The 13,624-nt window shown below is 42.1% G+C and overlaps 2 protein-coding genes across 2 annotated transcripts in view; both read right to left on the reverse strand.

Annotated features, from left to right (window-relative positions):
• Positions 1-341: 341 nt before the first annotated feature.
• On the reverse strand, positions 342-5,346 carry LOC129835375 (zinc finger MYM-type protein 1-like). The gene is made up of 3 exons (XM_055901013.1): positions 4,438-5,346; positions 3,640-3,723; positions 342-3,413 (listed from the first exon to the last, which is right to left on the reverse strand). Exons 2-3 carry the CDS (start codon positions 3,673-3,675, stop codon positions 2,403-2,405), a joined length of 1,047 nt encoding a protein of 348 aa, XP_055756988.1. The 5' UTR covers positions 3,676-3,723; positions 4,438-5,346; the 3' UTR covers positions 342-2,402.
• Positions 5,347-7,866: 2,520 nt separating this feature from the next.
• LOC129835470 (uncharacterized) overlaps positions 7,867-13,624 on the reverse strand; it is a 17,175-nt gene continuing 11,417 nt past the window's right edge. The window contains exons 3-7 of the mRNA XM_055901107.1: positions 13,446-13,622; positions 12,876-12,995; positions 12,677-12,708; positions 9,072-9,143; positions 7,867-8,919 (exon numbers count right to left, since the gene is read on the reverse strand). Coding sequence (XP_055757082.1) covers positions 8,842-8,919; positions 9,072-9,143; positions 12,677-12,708; positions 12,876-12,995; positions 13,446-13,622 — 479 coding nt within the window. The 3' untranslated portion in view covers positions 7,867-8,841. The remainder of the gene's footprint in view (positions 8,920-9,071; positions 9,144-12,676; positions 12,709-12,875; positions 12,996-13,445; positions 13,623-13,624) is intronic.

The raw sequence follows: 13,624 nt of genomic DNA on the forward strand, positions 1-13,624 counted from the left end.
AATGACTGCCTTGCCTGGTTCACCAACTACTTTGCAGACAGAGTTCAGTGTGTCAAATCGGAGGGCATGTTGTCCGGTCTTCTGGCAGTCTCTATGGGGGTACCACAGGGTTCAATTCTCGGGCCGACTCTTTTCTCTGTATACATCAATGATGTTGCTCTTGCTGCGGGCGATTCCCTGATCCACCTCTACGCAGACGACACCATTCTGTATACTTCCGGCCCTTCCCTGGACACTGTGCTATCTAACCTCCAAATGAGCTTCAATGCCATACAACACTCCTTCCGTGGCCTCCAACTGCTCTTAAATGCTAGTAAAACCAAATGCATGCTTTTCAACCGTTCGCTGCCTGCACCCGCACGCCCGACTAGCATCACCACCCTGGACGGTTCCGACCTAGAATATGTGGACATCTATAAGTACCTAGGTGTCTGGCTAGACTGCAAACTCTCCTTCCAGACTCATATCAAACATCTCCAATCCAAAATCAAATCTAGAGTCGGCTTTCTATTCCGCAACAAAGCCTCCTTCACTCACGCCGCCAAACTTACCCTAGTAAAACTGACTATCCTACCGATCCTCGACTTCGGCGATGTCATCTACAAAATAGCTTCCAATACTCTACTCAGCAAACTGGATGCAGTTTATCACAGTGCCATCCGTTTTGTTACTAAAGCACCTTATACGACCCACCACTGCGACCTGTATGCCCTAGTCGGCTGGCCCTCGCTACATGTTCGTCGTCAGACCCACTGGATCCAGGTCATCTACAAGGCTATGCTAGGTAAAGTGCCGCCTTATCTCAGTTCACTGGTCACGCAGGGGCGAAAATCTGATATCAACCTTGGAGGGGACAATTACATGAAATTTTCTCAGGAGCAATTCCTGAGGGGGACAACAAAAGTAGTGCTGCAACACATAGCCTACGTTGTAATATGTTAAATGTATATTGAGGAACCATAATCACTACTACTGGATAATTGTTAGGTACAGTAGTTAACTGAAGGGTTGTCCCAACTTGTTTAAATCATTATAATACTACTACTAATAATAGTTATAGCAGTGTTCCTTATCAGTCCAGTATGTATGCAGGTATTCGTACTTACAACCAGCAATATCAAGAAAGGCCATTAGGCGGCAATGGTACTGTACACTGTATGGGAGTAGTTTTCATAAATACAATGAACATGGTGTGATCTCATCGTAAAGAATCTCCATTGAGAACCATCACAAAGTTGGTCTCCGTATTGAATTGACCTTTTAATTTGACTTTGTGATACATTTATATAGTCATTAAATATGTGCACCTGGCCTGAGTCTACTACAATATCTTTACAAGAACAAAAAGCTTAAAATAAGTACAGTTCTAAAAGCAAAATAACTACTTCAATGAAAAACCCAAATAAATCAAACAAAATATCCTTCAGTCAGTGTCTCAACTCTTCAAACAGCAGCTATGGACAAGTATGTCACACAAAGTATGCAATTTTAAATAAAATAACATGAAATAATAATAATAATTTGTAAGTGTACTGTCATGTACTAAAAACTGAAAACTACTAAACAAAATAACAAATATCAATAACACCAGGGGTTCTCAAACAGGGATCCATGGACTAATTGCAAGGTGTCCGTGAAATAAAATAAAGTGTAATGAACGTATTCAGTACCACAAGGTTTCCAGTAGGTTTACATATAATATAGAGGGGGTGGAGGTCCCTGAGGACCGCTCAAAACCTTGCCTGCCTTGCCTCAAAATATGCAGGGGTTCCAGTACCCAAAAAAGGTTGAGAACCACTGCTATACACACTACTGCACAAAAGAACCGAACATATGTTTGCGGGTTTCAATGGATCCAACAAATTGCTGGCAGATATTTTCCCTCTTGAGACTGTCCAGCCTGTCTTTATGTACATTACAGACAACTACGCCGTTCAGTCTCTCTTGGCCCATGCTGGCCCGTAGCCAAGTCTTTAACCTGCGGAGTGCACTGAAACTCCTCTCAGCCTCACATGAACACACTGGCACCACAAACAAAATTCTGATCAGCACCTCAACTTGGTCAAACAACCCCCGCACCTCCACTGGAAGCCTCCTGAGGACCTCTGCTGCCTCTCAACTGCTGCTACAGGGGTATTTGTTGTGAAAGAGAGGGATCTGCACTGAAAGAGAATCTATGTTCAGCTCAGGGTACTGATCTAGAGACTGATCCAACTCGCCCGTGAGAAGCGCTCTTTCCAACTTTTGCAGGACGTTTAGACTGTCCTGGTCAAAACGGTCGCCAAACTGAACCTCCACACCATCCAACACTTAAAGAAATTCTGCCCTATAGTGATCCAATGCTTTGCCAGCAAATCGTCTTGAGTGCGTCTCAATGGATTCAATGGATTCAATAGAGTCAATCAAAGTTGTTGCTTTCTCATACAGTGCAAGGTAGCTTTCGTCATTTCTCTTGCCCCTAAGAGATGACCGCACACACTCGACTGCAGCCTGCATACCAGAGACAGGGTGTCGGAGACAACAGGCGAGTCCTCGTGAGGAACAAGGTCATGGTCAACATAACGCAGACAGACACTCTCCTGTTCAGCACCAGAGACATCTTGAGTACCATCAACAATTAATGAAAATTGTACAATCGGAAGAGACCTAATCTCAGCTGCAATGCCTCGAATGACTGTATTGGCCATGTTCAGAATTTCATTCTGTGCTTTGGGGCCTGTGTACATTGTGGTACGCTCTGTTAACCACTTCAGTAAAATGGGATCATCCTCTTCTGCCCTGAGTTTCAAAAGCTGGTATAAATTCCCACTTTCATCCGTGTAGCCTCTAAAGGCTTGTCCCTGTCTTACTACATGCCGCACCGAACTAACAATTTTCATCAAGCAATGCCTTGCGTCCTCCTGCTGTTTACCCCACGCGCTGGATAACTGGACACTGATTGGATTTAGCTGGTGTGCTGTTACAGTTACAAAGTGGCGGTGGGTTTGGCAGTTTTGATGTGCTGTGAATTTTTCAATGGCTTTTCTCCAGTTCCTAAATCCTGCACTAATGAAGGCAGAATCTGCTCTTTGGCCAAAAGATGGCTGGCTTGAAAACCCTTGGCTACAGTGAAAACACAACACTCCTTTTATTGATGGATTATAATGTAGCCAGGGGAAATCGCGAAACCATCTCTCTTGAAACATCAACACTCTGTTGGCAAGAGTTTGCGGTTCTATAAATTGTGGGTGTGGCTGATATGGTTTTGTGCCATCACTGAGGTAACTGGACGATGCTGTGCCACTGTCCCCTATACTGGTGCTGCTGGCAACAAGGGTGACACCTGGTCCTGCCGTGGCTGTGACACTGTCCTCTGAAGTCTCTCTCCTTGGCTCTTTCCCTTTCACCACCCTCACTGACTCACAGTCTGACTCCTAGAAAAGAAATAAGGTGTTTGCTGTACTCCTAACTACTGGTACCCAAAACTACACAATTAATCACAACAGCAATACCATTGCCTTTAACAAATCTTAGTTTAGTCACCAGTTTAAGTTGAGAGTGGGGGTATCCATGGCATTTTCCAATTATGTCCCTATTTTACAAATCAAAAAAATTGAGAACCTTTCATAATGTTGCCAAACAAAGACTCAACAAACCTACCTGAGACTCCCTGTCTCTGTCAGTCTGTCCCTGCATATCTGTCCCCAACTCAGCTGTCTGTGTGCCATCTGTTGCCTGCTCTGCCTAATGACATCATTGTGAAACATTTCCATTAGCATTTCACTTCTTTCTTATGAACATTTTATCAACTCGTCTTTGAGATATTAGGCTACTAGAGTTCTTACTTTGCGTTTTGGTGTACTGAAAAATACTCTGATGTCCGTCTTTTTACTTTTTTCTGACATTTTTCTACCTGACTGGCTGGCTGGCCGGTCTAGCTGCACACACACACATTTACACAACACATGCTGCAACCTTTTGTAATTTTAACATAGTTTGTTTCATATTGGCTAGCTTCCAACAATAGCTGAATTTGCAAAGCTAGCGAGCACCAATTCCGTTTCTGTGGTGTTTGCTATAATCTTTGCTACCTGGTTAAATAAAGGTGAAAAAAAATAAAAAATCACTAGCGACAATTTAGCTTTTGCAACGAGACCATTAAATATATTTAAGACAATGGTATAAGAGAGTGTAGTTCTGTTCAGTTTGGACTTCAGTTTATCGCTAACCTTATCACAGGGACTTTGAAGCACTACAGCTGCATGCTAATCTTGGAATAAACTGACGATAGCAAATATTCCATCTTTGACGACGCCACATAAATGGAATAGGTACTAGCTAGCTTGATAGTTAATGTTTGCTTTAGTTTGCGCGTTAGCTCTGCAAATTCAGCTAGTGTGTGTACCCTGCAACATTAGAAAAATATATACATTGCTATGGCGCAATTGCCTGAATTACCTCACGTCAGTTACGTACATCGAGTGCCTTTCGGACAGTAGATACGAACCCTCTATTACCTTGCAAGCTAAAGAACTGGCAGTGGATCAAACCATCGTGAGGCAAAGGGCGGGGGGGTCGCAATCTTGTGAAACTTAAAAACGCGCTATTAAGTGTCTATAATCAGCACAAGTGCTTTCATTGCGTATTATTAATATTATTGAAATTACATAGTTATGTTTACAGTGATATATTGGGGGGGACAAGTCATATCTTTCCCAGGATGGGGGGGTCGTGTCCCCCCCGTCCCCCCTGGGATTTCCGCCTATGTGGTCACGATGGCTACACCCACCCGTAGCACGCGCTCCAGCAGGTGTATCTCACTGATCATCCCTAAAGCCAAAACCTCATTTGGACGCCTTTCCTTCCAGTTCTCTGCTGCCTGCGACTGGAACGAATTGCAAAAATCTCTGAAGTTGGAGACTTTTATCTCCCTCAACAACTTCAAAAATCTGCTATCCGAGCAGCTAACCGATCGCTGCAGCTGTACATAGTCCATCTGTAAACTACCCACCCAATTTACCTACCTCACCCCCCATACTGCTTTTATTTATTTACTTTTCTGCTCTTTTGCACACCAGTATCTCTTCTTGCACATGATCATCTGATGATTTATCACTCCAGTGTTAATCTGCTAAATTGTAATTATTCAATTTATTGCCTACCTCATGCCTTTTGCACACATTGTATATAGATTCTCTTTTTTTTCTACAATGTTATTGACTTGTTTATTGTTTACTCCATGTGTAACTCTGTGTTGTTGTCTGTTCACACTGCTATGCTTTATCTTGGCCAGGTCGCAGTTGCAAATGAGAACTTGTTCTCAACTAGCCTACCTGGTTAAATAAAGGTGAAATAAAAAAAATTAAATAAAAATCATAATGTAGTTATTTTAAACCAAGTTATATCAGTTTATATCAGTATATTGCGAGTTTAGGTCACCTAACAGAACAAACTCTGAAGCTAGATGGGGAGTGATCAATTCACAGATGGTGTCCAGGGCACAGCTGGGAGCTGAGGGGGGTCGGTAGCAGGCGGCAACAGTGAGAGACTTGTTTCTGGAGAGATTAATTTTTAAAATTAGAAGTTCGAACTGTTTGGGCATAGACCTGGAAAGTATGACAGAACTTTGCAGCCTATCTCTGCAGTAGATTGCAACTCCTCCCCCTTTGGCAGTTCTATCTTGACGGAAAGTGTTATAGTTGGGTATGGAAATCTCAGAATTTTTGGTGGCCTTCCTAAGCCAGGATTCGGACACGGCAAGGACATCAGGGTTGGCAGAGTGTGCTAAAGCGGTGAGTAAGGCAAACTTAGGGAGGAGGCTTCTGATGTTGACATGCATGAGGCCAAGGCTTTTTCGATCACAGAAGTCAACAAATGAGGGTGACTGGGGACATGCAGGGCCTGGGTTTACCTCCACATCACCCGAGGAACAGAGGAATAGTAGGATGAGGGTGCGGCTAAAGGCTATCAAAACTGGTTGCCTAGAGCGTTGGGGACAAGGAATAAAAGGAGCAGATTTATGGGCGTGGTAGAATAGATTCTGGGCATAATGTGCAGACCAGGGTATGGTGGGGCACGGGTACAGCGGAGGCAAGCCCAGGCACTGGGTGATGATAAGAGAGGTTGTATCTCTGGACATGCTGGTCTCAATGGGTGAGGTCACCGCATGTGTGGGGGGTGGGACAAAGGAGGTATCAGAGGTACGGAGAGTGGAACTACGGGGTCCATTGCAAACCAAAACAATGATTACTAGCCTGAACAACAGTATGCAAGGCATATTGATATTTGAGAGAGACATACAATAAGGCATAAAGTGATTGCAGGTCTTGATTGGGAGAGCTAGCTAAAACAACAGGTGAGATAACAGCAGCTAGTCAGCTAACACAGCAACAGCAGGTAAAAATGGCGACGACTAGGCAGAGAGGGTCGGATTAACTACACACAGATCCTGAGTTAAAGCACAGAGGCGACAGATAAAACACAAATAAACAGAATGGAGTACCGTGAATTAATGGACAGTCAAGCAGGCATCAGCTATGTAGCCAAGTGATCATAGTGTCCAGGGGGCAGCCGTAGATGGAGCAGGGAGGCCTCCACTAAGCTAGTACGCGCCGTTTTAAAGTTAGTAGCCCGGGGGGGGGGGGGGTGGTCTGCTCAGACGGAGGCCGGTTGAGGGCACAGCGGATGGGGTATTCAGACCAGACGTGGTCGTGTCGACAGAGAATCCAAGCCGGATGGCGATGGCGAAAGAGAGGTTGTGAATTGTAGAATTGTGTTTGCTAACTGGTGTTAGCTTCGTGGCAGTGGCGCTAGCTGCGCTAGCTGCAAGCTAGCTGTGAGGATCAGAAGTAGTGGCTCAGGGATTACGCCAGGAATCCGGCGTTGTTGTCGAGAGACAGTCCGATGCTGGTAAATTGGTGAGTAATTCTGCTCTTTGTGCGGTGACGTTGATAAACCAGTCGTGGATTAGTAGGATTCCAAGTTGCTCCAGGTAGCTAGTAGGCCGGTGTTTCCAGAATGGGCCTTCAGCGGACGTCACGCCTGAGGGGCCTGTTGGAATCCTCGGGCAGATTATGTCAGTATTCCAGTCGTAGAGCATCGGTGGGGTTCTGTGCCCCGTACCGGCAGTAGAAGGGGTCCGGATGTTGTAACCCAGGAGTGGGCTTCGGTGGTAGCCCAGGAGCCCTAGCCAGGCTAGCTTCAAGCTAATTGGTGCTTGCTCCGGGATGGAAACGCTAGCCAGGAGTAGTCACCCGGGATTACGGTTAGCTAGTTGCGAAGAACCAGATGAAAATGTTCAGAGTCTGCGGTAGGAATCCGGGGGTATGGAGAGAAAATAGGTCCGGTATGCTCTGGTTTGAGACGCGTTGTACAAATTGGCGAGAGCTTTCCGAGCTAAAGGTTAGCTGATGACCGCTAGCAGTAATTAGCCTACTGCTAGCTAGTAGCTAGAGAGCTGGCTAGCTTCTGTTGGGGGATTCCAGATTCGAGGTGAATAATACTTTAGAGAAAAAAACAGATCCGCACCACATTGGGTGAGGCGAGTTGCAGGAGAGTGTTTTGAAGTTGAGTTTTCGAAAAAAAAAAAAAAAAAGATATGCGAAGAAAAGGATATAAAAATATTTATACACAGGACACGACAAGACGAGGACAAAGGACATCTGACTGCTACGCCATCTTGGATGATGTTTTTAACACCTATATCGAATAAAATCAGAGCCGGATATATCTAAAGCCTATAACGAAAGCTTTTCAGAATGCAATCCTGAGGTCTGTCTTGCGTCATGATGAACGTTGAAAAGAGTGCAAACCCGGTTCCAAGAGCTTTTATACTGCCTCAGAACTACCCAGACACTCCATTCCAATTCTCACTGCTTACTGACATCTAGGGGAAGGCGTTTGCAGTGCATGTCGACCCATAGATTACATGGACATTTATAAACTGACCCTGGAACAGAGCCCCCGATTTGAGATTTTTCAGTTCCTGACAGGAAGTTTGCTTCAAAATGAGTTCTGTTTTACTCACAGATATAATTCAAACGGTTTTAGAAACTAGAGAGTGTTTTCTATCCAATAGTAATAATAATATGCATATTGTACGAGCAAGAATTGAGTACGAGGCAGTTTAATTTGGGAACGAATTTTTACAAAGTCGAAATGGCGCCCCCCCTATTGAGAAAAGGTTTTAACTGTACAGACACATCTAAACTACAATACATAGAAATACAAAATAACTTGTTTTCAACTCTTGTAGAGTCCCACAGAAACACAAGTAATCTTTAAGAATATCATTTTGAATTGCCATTAGTCGTTATTACACAAATATAAACAATTACAGTGATCCCTCGCCACTTCGCGGTTCACTTATCGCGGATTCGCTATTTCGCGGATTTTCATAATGCATTTTTTTTTTTTTTTTGGTGCATTGTGCAGAGCGCAGTCAGGATGCAGCGGCCCAGTCTGAAGAGCAGTGAAACGGCCTACACGTGAGTCACTGTATTTGTATACATGTAATAGTTGCTAATTGTAAAAAAAAAAAAAAAAGTTTTCTATTTCGCGGATTTCACTTATCGCGGGTCATTTTCGGAACGTAACCCCCGCGATAAACGAGGGATTACTGTAATGCAACAATAGAACCTAACAAAAAGTTATGTAACTCTGAATATCTTGAAAATAACAAGTTGTACCACACAATGACCATGAACAAGGTTGCAGTTCTGAACAAGTAAGAAAATAAAAACAGAAATGTGCAGGTTGTGATGAAATGAAACATCTGTTACAGAAGGTACACATGTAGGATGCAGAGGATGCAGAGGGTTCTATATCTATAGAAGCCCAGCTTATGACCACATCCTGTTCAGCTCACAGTACTTCCTGGTAGGAAGAACAGGGGGTTTCTCGCTGGCGACCAAATGTGATCTTGTCATACAGAGTCTGCGGCTAAATGTTAAAAGCAACCAAGAACAAACTGTTTCAGCATTATGAAATGTAGACAATTTCCAAGTAGACTACATAGTCTCCCTTTCACACAGAGAGACTGTTTTATTTATGTTCAAAGATATCAGGTATGACCATTCATGTCTCGCTCTCACCTTGTTCAGTCTTGGGACAGCCAGATCTTCTACGTTCTCATAGATGGAAATTACCTGACTGTTTATTCTTGTCTGGAATAAAAACAGAAAAAGGTACTTAAAACAATAAACAAAATGGATGAACATTGCACAAAAACACAAAAATAGCAATCAGCAATTACAGTACACAGTATAGTGTAATACAGTACACATTCAGTTGAAGTCGGAAGTTTACATACACTTTAGCCAAAAACATTTAAACTCAGTTTTTCACAATTCCTGACATTTAATCATAATAAAAATTCCCTGTCACGGCCGTCGTTGGTAGGAGACCAAGGTGCAGCGTGGTGAGCGTACATTTTCTTTTTATAGATATAAATGTCGCAAACAAAACAAGAAACGAAGAAACAACCGTGAAGCTTAAAACCTGTTATGGCTGCACGCTGAATATTGAAAAAACTGGAAAATGTGTGCACATTTTCAAACGGCCTCCTAAGAAACTTTTTATTTTCCAATATGCATATATTTACTACTGTTGGATAGATAACAGTCTGTAGTTTCTAAAAAGGTTTGAATTGTTTCTCTAAGTCGAACAGAAATATTTTTACAGCCATTTTCCCAGCCGAATTGAGTTTCCCAAAATGCGATGTGTCTCTTTAAGACCTTCTCTATAAAAGGCCATTTGACTTGGGACCATAGGGACACGTCAGAGGCGTACGTCAGACTGTAATGCGGAAGTGAGAATTGAAAGGGGTCGAATATCTCGTCCCTGGACTGAATAACAGAACTTCTTGTGAGACCTGCGCAGTTAAAATAAAAATCCGGGCGCGAAGGATAATTTGATCTCGGCTTCTGGAACAAGGTAGATAACTTTGAATATGATGCCTGACTACGATATTATTTGCTACATGTCACAAAATCATCCTAAAGTAGGTTTTTTCAATATACTTTAATTATATTATTGCAATTTATTCTGGACTTTAGATGTGAAACGACGGAAGAATTTTTTGAAGAAACGCTTTCTGGCGCAGCAATGCTACCGTGCTAGCTAACCAAAGAGGGAAATCATTCGTTCTGGAACCCAACTAAAGACTCTACTGGACATTGGACCCCGTTACAACATTCTGATGGAGTACCAAGAAAGATAAGACCCAATTTGGGATGCTTTTTCATATATATGTCGAACTGTTGAATGCTAACGCTGCTAACTATGCTAGGCTAGCGCTTGACTAGAATCAATGCTGCCTTATGCTAGCTTATGATGTTAGCTAATATAACGATATATTGTGTTTTCGCTGTAAAACACTTCAAAAATCGGAAATGTTGTCTGTATTCACAAGATATCTGTCTTTCATTAGTTATCCACCATATGTTTTTCTGAAATGTTTTATGAGGTGTAATTAGTAGCCGACGTTGGTGTATGTATTTTCTCTGGCTACTCCCGGCTGGATTCAGACTGTAGCTATGTATTAGCATTTTTGGGTAGCATCAATGTAAAACAGATTTATAGCTAAAATATGCACTTTTTATGAACAAAACATAGATTTATTGTGTAACATGTTATATGACTGTCATCTGAGGTCGTTTTTTCTGGGCTCTTTAGGTTGGTTTTAGTTTATTTCGGTTGGTTGTGCATGCTACTTCAATCATAATTCATACTTCATAATCATAATTCATACGTGTCTGTCCACTTTTGTATTTGGTGGTGAGCTAACATAAATATATGTGGTGTTTTCTCTGTAAAACATTTAAAAAATCGGACATGTTGGCTGGATTGACAAGATGTTTATCTTTCAAATGCTGTATTGGACTTGTTAATGTGTAAAAGTTAAATATTTTTAAAAAATAGATTTTGAATTTCGCGCTCTGCAGCTGTTGTCATTTTCGGTCCGAGGTCGGGCTTGCACCCCAAACAGGTTAAGAGGGCTATAGTGCCACTAACAAAGATAACTTCCCACAAATAACAAAGGGAAACAGGCTGCCTAAGTATGATTCCCAATCAGAGACAACGATAGACAGCTGTACCTGATTGAGAACCATACCCGGCCAAAACATAGAAATAAAATGACATAGAATACAGAACATAGAATGCTTACCCAAATCACACCCTGTTCAAACCAAAATAGAGACATAAAAAGCTCTCTAAGGTCAGGGCGTGACACTGTCTTAGGTCAGTTAGGATCACCAGTTTATTTAAGAAAGTGAAATGTCAGAATAATAGTAGAGAGAATTATTTATTTCAGCTTTTATTTCGTTCATCACATTCCCAGTGGGTCAGAAGTTTACATACACTCAATTAGTATTTGGTAACATTGCCTTTAAATTGTTTAACTTGGGTCAAAAGTTTCAGGTAGCCTTCCACAAGCTTCCCACAATAAGATGGGTGAATTTTGGCAAATTCCTCCTGACAGAGCTGGTGTAACTGTGTCAGGGCTGTAAGCCTCCTTGCTAGCACATGCTTTTTCAGTTCTGCCCACAAATGTTCTATAAGATTGAGGTCAGGGCTTTGTGATGGCCACTCCAATACCTTTACTTTGGTGTCCGTAAGCTATTTTGCCACAACTGGAATTATGCTTGTGGTCATTGTCCATTTCCGACCAAGCTTTAACTTCCTGACTGATGTCTTGAGATGTTGCTTCAATATATCCACATAATTATCCACGTAATTTTCCTCCCTCATGACCAGTCCCTTCTGTGCAAAGCACCCCCAAAACATGATGCTGCCACCCCCGTGCTTTACAATTGGGATGGTATTCTTCGGCTTGCAAGCCTCCCTCTTTTTCCTCCAAACATTACAATGGTCATTATGGACAAACAGTTCTATTTTTGTTTCATCAGACCAGAGGACATTTCTCCAAAAAGTACGATCTGTGTCCCCATGTGCAGTTGCAAACCGTAGCCTGGCTTTTTTATGGCGGTTTTGTAGCAGTGGCTTTTTCCTTGCTGAGCGGCCTTTCAGGTTATGTCGACATAGGACTCGTTTTACTGTGGATATAGATACTTTTTTACCTGTTTCCTCCAGCATCTTCACAAGATCCTTTGCTGTTGTTCTGGGAATTGATTTTCACTTTTCACACCAAAGTATGTTCATCTCTCCTTCCTGAGTGGTATGACGGTTGCGTGGTCCCATGGTGTTTATACTTGCGTACTATTGTTTGTACAGAGGAACGTGGTACCTTCAGGCGTTTGGAAATTGCTCCCAAGGATGAACCAAACTTGTAGAGGTCTACAATTTTTTTCTGAGGTCTTGGCTGATTTCTTTTGATTTTCCCATGATGTCAAGCAAAGAGGCACTGAGTTTGAAGGTAGGCCTTAAAATACATCCACAGGTACATCTCCGAATTTTCCAAACTGTTTAAAGGCACAGTCAACTTTGTGTATGTAACCTTCTGACTCACTGGAATTGTGATAAAGTGAATTATAAGTGAAATAATCTGTCTGTAACCAATTGTTGGAAAAATGACTTGTATCATGCACAAAGTAGATGTCCTAACCGTCTTGCCAAAACTATAGTTTGTTAACAAGAAATTTGTGGATTGTTTGAAAAATGAGTTTTAATGACTCCAACGTAAGTGTATGTAAACTTCCTACTTCAACTGTATATAATAACGGCAATGCATACTTACATCTTTCATTCTTGTGTCTTCAGTCAGAGCTGCTGTGTATGACAAGAACAAAATATCAACCAATCAGATAGATACTAGTCAGAATAAAGCCAACATTTTGAAAAAAAAATCTAATTATTAAGCATATGCCACAACATAATTATCCTAAGAATACTTCCAGGGCCTAAAATGTCACTTTAAGTAAGGATGCTGTACATACCTGTGTTACAGCGCCCCCTGCAGTAATACACTACCACAGCTACAGTGAGGATCAGCACCACAGTGACGCCTACTGGTACCACGATGTAGATCCTATACCACTTCATCCATGTATCATACTCTATAACACAGATGTGATTAGACTGGTGTTTCTGAAACCTGCAAATGGAGACCCAAAGGGGTCCACGTTTTATTTCTTGCCCTAGACATGATTCCACGAATCAACTCATCATCATACCTTAGTGGAATCACTCCTGTAGTGTTATGGCATTAACCTAAATGTGCACCCCTTTGGGTCCCCAGGACCAGGATTAAGAAACACTGAAGTGGTTTCCAGCTCCAGTCCTCTAGTACCCCCAACAGCACACATATCCAATGTCATAACATGTATTACATAATACTGTATATTATATCTACCAAATGTCATAACATGTATTACATAATACTGTATATTACATCTACCCAATGTCATCACATGTACTACATAATACTGTATATTATATTTCACAACATAAGCATAGAAGCACACTATATGAAAAGTGTATGGTGGATTGTTATTATATCTAGTTACCTGGGGTGGTTGTGTCATTACTACACTTTACTGTTGCTGAGGCAGATTTCTCACTGACTGGGTTGGAGGCGTTGCAGGTTACACTGATGTCTCCGTCTGCTGGTGATAGAGAGAAGTGTATCTGCTGGGCGTCCCTGTACGTCTCATTCCCTCTCTCCCAGGTGTAGGAGAGGTTGGAG

Source organism: Salvelinus fontinalis, chromosome 36 (genome assembly GCF_029448725.1).
Source record: "Salvelinus fontinalis isolate EN_2023a chromosome 36, ASM2944872v1, whole genome shotgun sequence".
In the NCBI taxonomy this organism is placed as follows: Eukaryota; Metazoa; Chordata; class Actinopteri; order Salmoniformes; family Salmonidae; genus Salvelinus; species Salvelinus fontinalis.

What these genes read in the sequence shown, in the direction of transcription:
- LOC129835375 (XM_055901013.1), bottom strand. Translation starts at nt 3,675, where the DNA reads ATGCAGGGACAGACTGACAGAGACAGGGAGTCTCAG. An exon ending in ACAGAGACAGGGAGTCTCAG is followed by an intron (nt 3,414 to 3,639) that starts GTAGGTTTGTTG and finishes TTTCTTTTCTAG; the next exon opens with GAGTCAGACTGTGAGTCAGT.